The sequence below is a fragment of the Carlito syrichta genome, unplaced genomic scaffold (genome assembly GCF_000164805.1).
Source record: "Carlito syrichta isolate Samal-C Ts95f unplaced genomic scaffold, Tarsius_syrichta-2.0.1 Scaffold316804, whole genome shotgun sequence".
In the NCBI taxonomy this organism is placed as follows: Eukaryota; Metazoa; Chordata; class Mammalia; order Primates; family Tarsiidae; genus Carlito; species Carlito syrichta.
Genome location: NW_007260900.1, coordinates 1 through 11,214, shown reverse-complemented (window position 1 = coordinate 11,214; position 11,214 = coordinate 1). Strand labels below are relative to the sequence as shown.

The following is an 11,214-nucleotide window of genomic DNA, read 5'->3' as shown; positions in this document are numbered from 1 at the left end:
CACTGCACTCCAATCTGGGTGACAGAGTGAGACTCCAACTCAAAAAAAAAAAAAAAAAACCCAAAAACCACTCACTGATGACTGTAATACCAAGAAAAATGTACCTGGAAAGCAACTTGGTTTTATAAATTATAGCCTTTAAAAAATTAGCAACCATTGACATGGCCATTCTACTCATAGAAGTTTAACTTGAAGATACCTAAAATCTGAACAAAAATTTTGGTTTGAAGACATAAATAATGCAACTTTACACAAAGAACGAACAACCTAAATGCCCAAACAGAAGGGAAATAAAGAAAATCAGAGTACATCCACATAACAGAACATTTGCCTAATCAAAATTTAAACAAGATACAAATAGTATTTATAATGTAGTTTAACTGCATAAAAACATACAGAAAAAAATGGAAGAAAATATGTTAAAATTGTAAAAGTGATTATACCACAGATTTTTAAAAACCAATTTTTAGCTTTTGTGAACTTCCCAAATTTACCATAAACACACTGTTTTGAGTTGGAGTCGCACTCTGTTACCCAAGCTGGAGTGCAGTGGCACAATCACAGCTACTGTAGCCTTGACCTGCTGGGCTCAGGCAATCCTTTCTCCTTAGTTTTCCAAGTAGCTGAGACTACAGACGCATGCCACCACCCCAGCTAATTTTTTGATTTATTATAGAGAGGCTGGTCTCGAACTCCTGGGCTCCAGCAATCCTCTTGCTTCAGTCTCCCAAAGTGCTGGGATTACAGGCATGAGCCACCACGCCCAACTAAGCACACTGTTTTTTATCATCAGAAAAATCAAAGCCAACAACATGTATAGTTGTTTTAAGGAACTGAATATTATGTAACTATTATGACTATTTACCTCTGCAATTAGTTCTTTTGTTCTAACAAACTTTTCTCTGGCATTTTCATAGACAGCTGAATTTGTAGAGCCTTGCTGGAAGTATGCTGCACCCAAATCATAACACACCTGAAACAGCAATGAATACCAATTAATTTAACAATTTCTTACATACTTAAGAGTTGACAATTGAAAATACATGAAAAAAGACATAGAAAAAGCATACTCTAATGAACAGTGATCACTGGAATCAATATCCTTAGTTATAAAGAGATAAATCAACTCTGACCAATCTTAGCTGAAAATTTATTTATTGGAAAGATTTCAGGTAGCCTACAGAATTATTGGGAAAGTCAAAGAATCAGGTTAGAAAACAAAAGGGGCACACAGCACAAAGGCCAAAACTGGTCTAGTAAAGATATCACTACAACCAATCTCAACACTAAATTCCACAGATTATATCACCTGCAGCCACCCGCACCAGACACATTGAAAGCTCAGCTATACTTCTGCAAGTTCTGTCCCTGGAAACTAGACTTTACTCTCACCGCTGCTGCTACCCACCACCACAGTAGATTCTCCATCACCCCCAATTCTTTGATTTACTCGCTTCTGATTCACAGTCTAAAATAAGTGTGTTTACGTATCTGTCAAACTTTTGTGACACACTTGCCCTCAAGCAGGGTGAGGCTAAAGAAAGTCAGTATTTGGAGTGCTCACTTTCTTTTATAGGATGCAGACTCTGCCTCCCACCAAGCCTCAAAAGCTATGAATATTTTCTAGAAGAGGGAAACAGATGCTGGGGAGCCCTCTCCCCCAAAAAGGGGGGATATACAAGTATCTATATTGTAACAGACTGGCTAGAGTAAACTGAGAAATTTAACAACCGTAAAATACTTTTCCAGATGTCTTTTTCTAAATGTGTATTTTTCCACGAACTTTCTTAGACTGATTCCCAGAATCATCTAGTGCAGAACTCAAAGAAGATTCAGATTACTTAGTTCAACTCAGCCCCTTTATGGATAAGAATACTAAGACCCAAAAAGTGATATGAAAAGCATTTAACCAGCCGGGCTCGGTGGCTCAGCCTGTAATCCCGCGCCTTTGGGAGGCTGAGGTGAGTGGATGGCCTGAGCCCGCGGGTTCGAGACCTGCCTGGGCAGCGAGACCTCATCTCTACAATAAATCAAAAAAAAAAAAAAAAAAAAATCAGCCAGGTATGGTAGCGCATGCCTGTAATTCTGGCTACTCGGAAGGCTGAGGCGGAAGGATCGCCGGAACCCAGCAGGTGAGGCTGCGGTGGCCGGAAGCGGCCACTGCACTCCAGTCTGGGCGACAGAGTGAGACTCCAACTCAAAAAAAAGAAAAAAAAAAGAAAAGAAAAGCATTTAACCAAGTAGTGGCAGAACCCAAGCTTGAACCAGATCTCTAGCTTCTGAACACTACCTCAAGACTATTCTACACATGGCTGACAGATCAGTCTTCTTCATCTGTAAATTTTTCAATTATTCCCCAAACAAAAGAAAGTTCAAATTTCTTGGCTAGATCTGTAAGGATCTCAGAAGATCTGGCCTAGCTTCTCTGGCCAAACCTTTCTCCTGTGCTCTATTTAAATTACACCAGTCTTCTCAATTCCCCATTCATATCAGATACTAGAAATGAGTTTCATTCCACACCCCTTATCTGAATTTATGTCAAAACAATCTTAGCCAATGGATACTCATTCTTCTTCCAAATTCCTAAGCTGTAATAGTGTCTGGTACTCTTCAGGGAGCCACTCTTTACTAACATGGTTATGGATACTGTTCTGTCCTGTTCAACAAATCCTCAACCTCTGCAACACAGCTTTGCACTACTTGGTCCACACTAAATGTGTGGCTGGCTTGCATTCTAGAGAGCTCCTCCCATCTGGAGTAAAGGGGTGCTAAATGAGTAATAAATACACACAAATATGCATATATATTCTGGTTCTATATAATCCTCCCTTCCAGGCAAAGACAGAGTATAAGATATCAAAAAGATATTTTCCAGTATTACTAAAGTAACCAACTAGCCATTAAAACAAGTTGAAATTCTGTAGTTAAGAGGTGGTCAATACATTAAAAAAAAATAAAGCTGTCCTGAACACTTGGTTTTATTGGGAAAAAACTTAAATTTTCTTTTGCATCTCAGGTAAATTTTAGCAACGTAAAGAATGTACTTTAAAATATTATCATGGGCCAGGTGATTATAATCCCAGCACTTTGGGAGGCTGAGACGAGAGGATTGCAGAAATCGTTGCCCAGGGTTCGAGATCAGCATGGGCAACACGGTGAGACCTTGTTGCTACAATAAATCAAAAAATTAGCTGGGTGTGGTAGCACACCTGTAGTTCCCGCTACTTGGAAGGCTGAGGCTGGAGGATCGCCTTAGCCCAACAGGTCGAGGCTGCAGTGACCAGGAGCGTGCCACTGCACTCCAGCCTGGGCAACAGAGTGAGACTCCAATTCTAAATAAATAAACAAACAAATTAATTAAATAAAATATTATCATGACAAAAATGAGTATTACCACTGATTTGCCATTCACAAAAGAATTAAGAGACCGGGCACACTGGCTCACACCGGTAATCTCAGCACTTTGGGAGGCTGAGGAGAGAGGACTGCCTGATTTCAGGAGTTCAAGACCAGCCTGGGCAACATGGCAAGACCTCATCTCTACAATAAATCAAAAAATCAGCTAGACATGGTGGCACATGCCTGTAGTCCCAGCTACCTGAAAGGCTTAGGTGGAAGAATTGCCTAAGCCTAGCAGGTCAAGACTGCAGCAGCTGTGATTGTGCCACTGCACTCCAGTCTGGGCAACAGAGTGAGATTCTGACTCAATAACTAATAATAATAATTTTTTTAAATAAAAAAATTAAAATCAAAAGTAAAAAGAAATTAGCCTGGATCCAGTGGCTCACATCTGTAATCCCAGCACTTCAGTAGGCCAAGACGAGAGGATTGCTTGAGCCCAGAAGTTTGAGACTAGCCTGGGCAATATAACAAGATCTTGTCTCTACAAAAAAATTTTAAAAATTAGCTACTAAGGAGGCTGAGGCAGAAGGACACCTGCCTGGAAGGCTGAGGCTACAGTGACCCATGATCGTGCCATTACACTACAGCCTGGGTGACAGAGTAAGACTCAAAAAAAAAAAAAAACCAAGCAAACAAAAACAGGAATTGTCACTCAGCTATGTAACTTAAAAGAATATCTGATAAAGTTCACCTAGCACATAAAGGTGTTTTATAGATTTTTTTCTTCCTTTAGGTCATTATCATCTATCATACTGTGAAAATCAGAAGTGGTACCAATAACTTCTAAACAGAATCTGAACATTATGAGACACTATGGTACCAGGAACTCTCCTATATACAGTTTCATCAACAATTTTAAAAAGTTAACAAGTTTCAATACCTCATTATCCCTATTCCTACTAGAAACTCCATTTCATCAGATCTTTAAAAAAATTATTACTTCCACCAGCTCTGGAACCAGCTAATCTGTAAAGGCATCTTTCCAATACTATCATAACTATTTCTGCACCTTTCAAGAACAGGAACTAGTGATGAAAAAAGTTGCGCCAATTCATACAGTTAACAAAAGAGAATATGGTTTAAAAGGCACAATCCTAGTAGCTCTCTTTAGGTAATCACTGAATACTTTAAAATTACTATTATACTTAAGGTTTATTGCTTTCTAGCAAAGTAAGATATAGAATGCATAAAAAACAGACCTCAAAGAGTTTTCAATCTAGCAGGAAAAAAGAAAACAAAAACACACAAAATTTCTGGCAATAATCATCAACTAAAAGCTGTCAAAGGAACTAGAACCCAGAGTTAGAGAAAACAGGCAAACTTAACATCTCTGAAAAGTTAGATATTTTCTCTTAGGGTCTAGATTTTTCAAAGTCTAGCACAATATTAGTTTTGTTTTGGTCTGAATTCTAATAATATGAATGAACTGCAAATCTGTTACACACACAGCATTCTCGGTATATAAACTGTCTCCTAAATACAACTGGGAAACTACTGCGGAGACAACAGAACAGATGAAATTTCCCTTTCATTCCTCATAATGAAGTGTCAAGTCTTAAAAAACTTACAAATTAAATACAATGCAAACAAAGTCTTAATAGCATCTAAAGTCAAAATCAAAAAGAAAAGCAAGAAATAAATTCTTTTTTATTTTGAGTTGGAGTCTCACTCCATCGCCCAGGCTGGAGAGTGCAGTGGCACACTCACAGCTACCCCAGCATCGACCTGCTAGGCTCCGGCGATCCTTCCTTCTGCCTCAGTCTTCCAAGTAGCTGGAACTACAGGCGTGTGATACCACACCCAGCTAATTTTTTTATCTTATTGTAAAAATGAGGTACCACTATGTTGCCCAGGCTGGTCTTGAACCCGCTGGCTCAGGCAATCCTCTTGCTGCAGTCTCCCAAAGGGCTGGGATTACAGGAGCTCCATGCCCGGCCAAGAAATAAATTCTAATTAAAAATACATGGATGATGTCATAAAAGATTTTTCAAAAAATTGCCATACATTGACTAAACACTGAAGTACATACCTGACACTGTATTTCCTCAGCTTTAATTTTCAATCCAGCAGTAGAACTCTCAGTTTCTCCATTTACCATGCCTGGTTCCATGGCCAATAAATCTAGAGTTCTCATCGTGTGGACATAAAGATCCTTGTTTAATTTTAGGGCTGCCTCTAGTACCAAAATAGAATCAGCAGCTTGTTCTTTTAGCTACAAAAATTCAATAAGCAAATTAAAATACAGAAATAATCAGAAAAATACAGAAATAGCAACTGACTATACAAACCAAAAAATATTTGCAAGATATTTACTAGCTTAGTACACATAATACTATTAAAAAATATTTTAGCCAGACTCGGTGGCTCAGCCTGTAATCCCGCACCTTTGGGAGGCTGAGGTGAGTGGATTGCCTGAGCCCGCGGGTTCGAGACCCGCCTGGGCAACGAGATCTCATCTCTACAATAAATCCAAAAATCAGCCGGGCGTGGTAGCTCATGACTGTAATTCCAGCTACTCGGAAGGCTGAGGCGGAAGGATCACCGGAGCCCAGCAGGTCGAGGCTGCGGTGGCCAGGAGCGGCCACTGCACTCCAGTATGGGAGACAGAGTGAGACTCCAACTCAAAAAAAAAAAAAAAAATATTTTAACACAGCAAGAGTACAATTAAACTTGTTAAAAATATGGGCTGGGCTTAGTGGCTCAGCCTGTAATCCCAGCACCTTGGGAGGCTGACGCAGGTGGATTGTTTTAAGGCAGCGGTTTGAGACTAGCCCGGGCAAGTTGGCGAGACCTCGTCTCTACAATCAATCAAAAATTAGCTGGGTGCAATAGCACGCACCTGTAGTTCCTGTTACTTGGAAGGCTGAGGCAGAAGATCACTGGAGCCCAGCAGGTCGATGCTGGGGTGGTCGTGAGCTTGCCACTGCACTTTAGCCTGGGTGACAGAGTAAGACTCCAACTCAAAAAAAAAAAAAAGCGTATACCTACTGTAAAACTAAAAAAATATAAAAAGCCAGAAAGATTGACATCCTTTTTCTATAGAAAAATTAATGAAGTCAGGTCTAGTGGCTCATGCTTATGATTCCAGCACTTTGGGAGGTCAAGGCAGGAGGACTGCTTGAGCCCAAGAGTTCAAGATGAGCCTCTGCAACATAGCGAGACTTGGTCTCCACAAAAAAAAATTAGCCAGGTGTGGTGGCACATGCCTACAGCCCCAGCTACTCAGGAGGCTGAGGAGAAAGGATCACCTAAGCCCAGGAGGTTGAGGTCGCAGTAAGTCGCGATCATGCCAACTCCAGACTGGGAAACACAGTGAAACTCCAAATTAAAAAAAAAAAGTTAATGAAGAAAAATTCTTTAAAGATTTACACTGCTCCACTTATTGATTCAAGAAATGTGTTTCAATGTGCCAGCCATTTTATTAAGCTCTAAATAACAAAAATAAAATGATGGCTGGGTGCAGTGGCTCAAGCCTGTAATCTCAGCACTTTGGGAGGTCGAGGCAAGAGGACTGCCTGAGCCCAGGGGTTCGAGACCAGTCTGGGCAACTTGGCAAGACCTCATCTCTACAATAAACCAAAAAATTAGCCGGACACGATGGCATGTGCCTGTAGTTCCAGCTACCAGGAAGGCTGAGGCTGAAGGATCACCTGAGCCAGGCAGGTCGAGGCTGAGGTAGCCATGAGCATGCCACTGCACTCCAGGCTGGGTGACAGAGCAAGACTCCAACTCAAAAAAAAAAAAAAGATGCAGGGTTTTTTGCTTCCACATTGAAAATACTAAGCATATTTGTTGCATACAGATAAAGATTGTTTCTTAACTTCCTTCTTCTCCCCAAGCCCTATACCTCACATGGTATCTGGAACACAACAGGTGTTAAATAATGACACAGATCATTTTAAAATTATAGAATCTTGCCGGGCTCCGTGGCTCAGCCTGTAGTCCTATGCCTTTGGGAGGCTGAGGTGAGTGGACTGCCAGAGCCCACGGGTTTAAGACCCGCCTGGGCAACTTGGCGAGACCTCATCTCTACAATAAATCAAAAAATTAGCCAGGCGTGGTAGTGTGCACCTGTAGTTCCAGCTACTTGGAAGGCTGAGGCAGAAGGATCACTGGAGCCCAGCAGGTCGAGGCTGCAGTGGCTGGGAGCGTGCCTCTGCACTCCAGTTTGGACGACAGAGTGAGACTTCAACTCAAAAAATAAATAAATAAATAAAAATAAATAAAATTATAGAATCTCCCAGGTTTTTAATTTCATATTAAGTAGATCAATTAAAAAAAATAACTGCTGAAATTGTCTATAAAAATTTTTGGAAAATACAAAAGAATATAAAGACATCACCTATAAAATCAATTTCTCATATCTGCCAATGTACCATGAAGTAGTCAACAACAGAATCAGTGGTAGAACACTGTACCATCAGAGTTGAAAACCTGTATGATTTAGAATATTACCTATACTCTAAACAACTTAATGTGACTGCACTTAGACTTTGACAACTCTCTTATACCTAAGATTAGAAGATGCATCTATACATGCTCTAAGGGAGTTCCAAAAATGTTAGTGTAATTGGTGCCAATACTTACCACTTTCAAAATGTTTTCTGTTAGTTCTTTTTCCTGTTGCATCTGATTCATACTAAAAGAGAAACGATTAAAAGGAGAGCATCAAAAGTTACTCTCAAGACTGAAAATTCAAAACTTAAAAGCATTATTCTTGAAAGTAAGATTCAATTAAAAGGGTTTTTGCTGTTTTTAGAGACAGGGTCTCGCTGTCACCTAGGATGGAGTGAAGTGGCTTGATCACAGCTCACTGTGGTCTTGAACTCTGGGCTCTAGCTATCACACTGCCTCAGCCTCCCAAGCAGCTATGACTTATAGGCAAGCGTCACCCTGCCTGGCTAATTTTTTTTCCCTTTGGTGGAGATGGGGTCCTGCTATGTTCATCCGGCTGGTCTTGAATTTTTGGCCTCGAGCAATCCTTCCACCTCAGCCTCCCAAAGTGTTGGGATTACAGGCATGAGCCACCATGCCTTGCCTAAGTATTTTTAATGCTATTTCTTTTCCTGCTTAAAAAAACAAACAGCATCCCCAACTATTACAAGGCTCATTAATTTACCAATCCTTTTCATTTGCTTGTATTAAAAAAAAGAAAACAAAAACCTCAACTTAAGAGTAAAACTTACTGACAACAAAAACTCATTTATACCAAATTATAAACTATACCCTCTAGCTCCAAGTTTGGGTAAACTGCCACCTGGAAATCAAAAATTAGGTTTAAAACTGCATTCTCTACTACCATGGATTCAGTTGACTAGCGTTAAAGAAAACAAAAAAAAAGTAAATAACAAAAAAATCTCCAGATATGATCAAATTTTTCTAATTACCTTTTGTACTCCTATTGGAGAGTATAGCTCCAATATTTATGCATATTAAAATAATTTTCCTACAAAGAAATATATATATATTCTTCAAGATAATTTAATTAAAGAAAATCCTAATACTTTCAGAAGAATGGCGAATTCCCAAAGCACGCCCCTTCTTATCAGAGCTCTATCTCTAGAGACTCCCTGGCTCTCCAGCCCCTCTAACTCCTCCACATGTACTTTCACGCAGGTCTTCCGCCCTCCTACTTCATTCTTCTATAACGGGGGTTATTAAAAATTGCAAAACGTTTAAAAACCCTAATGAACAAAGCGCGAGTAAGGATCATGTCTGCCAACTTACACACTTAACTGAGGGGGTCCAGGTTTTGCCTGTTTGACAGGAAAGCTACTTTGAACAATTGTCCTAATTGCCCTGAAGAAAAAACAGGAAAAAGAAAATTTAGTACATTTTAAATGTCACTTCGATGACTTCTTAGAAGATATGTGTAATAAATTATCTGAAGATTTAACTGACACATCATAAATACTTTATAAATCAACTACATTTTTGCTAGAATGCTCTTCATATGTGCAGTCACAAATTTTCTCCACCATCAGTCTCATAGTTCCCAAGATCCTTTAAGAGATCCCTGGAGAAGAAGGGGTCCCTTCAATGCATACCTGTGAAGGTCAGAGTGCAACAAAAGAGAGGCTGCCCAACACATTCTGGGTTTAGGAAAGACTTTACCATCTATTGTAGAGAAGTATAGCCATGGCAGTAGTTGGAGGAAGAGTGGCCAGATCCATGTCCACATGCTTCGTCCCAGGAGGAACTTTACTGATGCAGAGCAGTTCATTTAGTAGCATATTCAATACTGGAACAGACAAACTTAAAAAGAAGCAAAAGGTACATGTTTACATAACTGCAAAAGAAGCACAAACTACCACTACACAATTCCAGATCTTCACTGAAAATAATTACACTGGTAAGGGACCAAATCTTCAGGTTTACCTACCAAATTTGAAAAGATTTTTAAAATGTTTTATTATGAAAAAAATACAAACATACACAAAAGTAGACTGAATAATATAATGAACACCCACGTATTCATTATTCAGCATCAGTAATTGTCAACTGATGGCCAATTTTGTCTCATCTCTACTCTTATCCACTTCCTAAATCATTTCTTCCATAAATATTTCAGAACATATCTCAAAAGAATTAACTCTTAACATAATGATGACATTAATTTAACATCTAAAAAATGGAGATTTGCTTATTATCATCAAATATCCAATCAGTGTTCAATTTTCCAACTGCCTCATATATGCCATACCTCTTTGTACATATTGGTATGTTTAATATATCTTCGGTCTATTAATGATTAAGTTCCCCTCAGATTAAAGAAGTTTTTAAAAATAATTCTAATATTTAGTGCTGGAGCATGTACGTTTTTTAAAAAACGGGGCTTTGGTCAAGCACAAGCGGCTTATACCTGTAATCCCAGATATAATCCCCTTTGGAGGCCATGGCGGGAGAACTGCTTGAGCCCAGGAGTTTGAGACCAGCCTAGGCAACATAGCAACACTCCGTCTCTACAAAAAAATAAAAAACCTTAACTGGGCATGATGGTGCACACCTGTAGTCCCAGCTCCTCAAGAGGCTGAGGCAAGAAGACTGTCTGAGTCCAGGAGGTCAAGCCTGCAGTGAGCCATGAGTCTGGGGGACAGACAAACTCCATCTCAAAAAAAAGGGTGATTAGCCAGCCATGGTGACACATGTCTGTAGTTCCAGTTTCTTGGAAGGCTGAGGCAGAAGGATTGCCTGAGCCCAGCAGGTCAATGCTGCGGTGGCTGTGAGCGTGCCACCGCACTCCAGCCTGGGTGACAGAGTAAGCCTTCAACTCAAAAAAAAAATTAAAAAATTAAAACCACACAGGGTGGGCGGGGGGGGAGGATTTGAATACTACTGGTGAATGCCTTCCTTTGGAGTTCAATCTGGTAATACGCATGTGTCTTAAAAAATGCTTATAGTACATGACCCATCAATTTAAGAATCTATCCTAAGGATATAACTCAAAATATAAAGTTTATAAGCAAAGATATTTAATGTCTTGTAATTTATAATAGTGAAAAACTGGAAATAAACTAAATGGCTGTCAATGGAAGAATAGGTAACAAATTATCCATATAATGAAATCATATCCAAAAAATAAAAATAGGGAAATATTCACGATATTCTGTTAGGTGAAAAAGACAGAAATCAAAACAGTGTATGGAGTATGATTACAACTATATTTAAAACTATAGGGAGAAAGCTGGGCTTGGTGGCTCAGCCTGTAATCCCGCGCTTTGGGAGGCTGAGGTGAGTGGATTGCCTGAGCCCGCGGGTTCGAGACCCGCCCGGGCAACTTGGCGAGACCTCATCTCTACAATAAATCAAAAA

The 11,214-nt window shown here is 39.7% G+C and overlaps 1 protein-coding gene across 1 annotated transcript in view; it reads right to left on the bottom strand.

Moving 5' to 3' along the window:
• Window positions 1-9,654, bottom strand: part of LOC103277251 (integrator complex subunit 8) — a 57,082-nt gene extending 47,428 nt beyond the window's left edge. Inside the window, exons 1-5 of the mRNA XM_008074648.2 lie at window positions 9,517-9,654; window positions 9,130-9,201; window positions 7,990-8,041; window positions 5,432-5,614; window positions 866-973 (exon numbers count right to left, since the gene is read on the bottom strand). Coding sequence (XP_008072839.1) covers window positions 866-973; window positions 5,432-5,614; window positions 7,990-8,041; window positions 9,130-9,201; window positions 9,517-9,635 — 534 coding nt within the window. The 5' untranslated portion in view covers window positions 9,636-9,654. The remainder of the gene's footprint in view (window positions 1-865; window positions 974-5,431; window positions 5,615-7,989; window positions 8,042-9,129; window positions 9,202-9,516) is intronic.
• Between the last annotated feature and the right edge of the window lie 1,560 nt (window positions 9,655-11,214).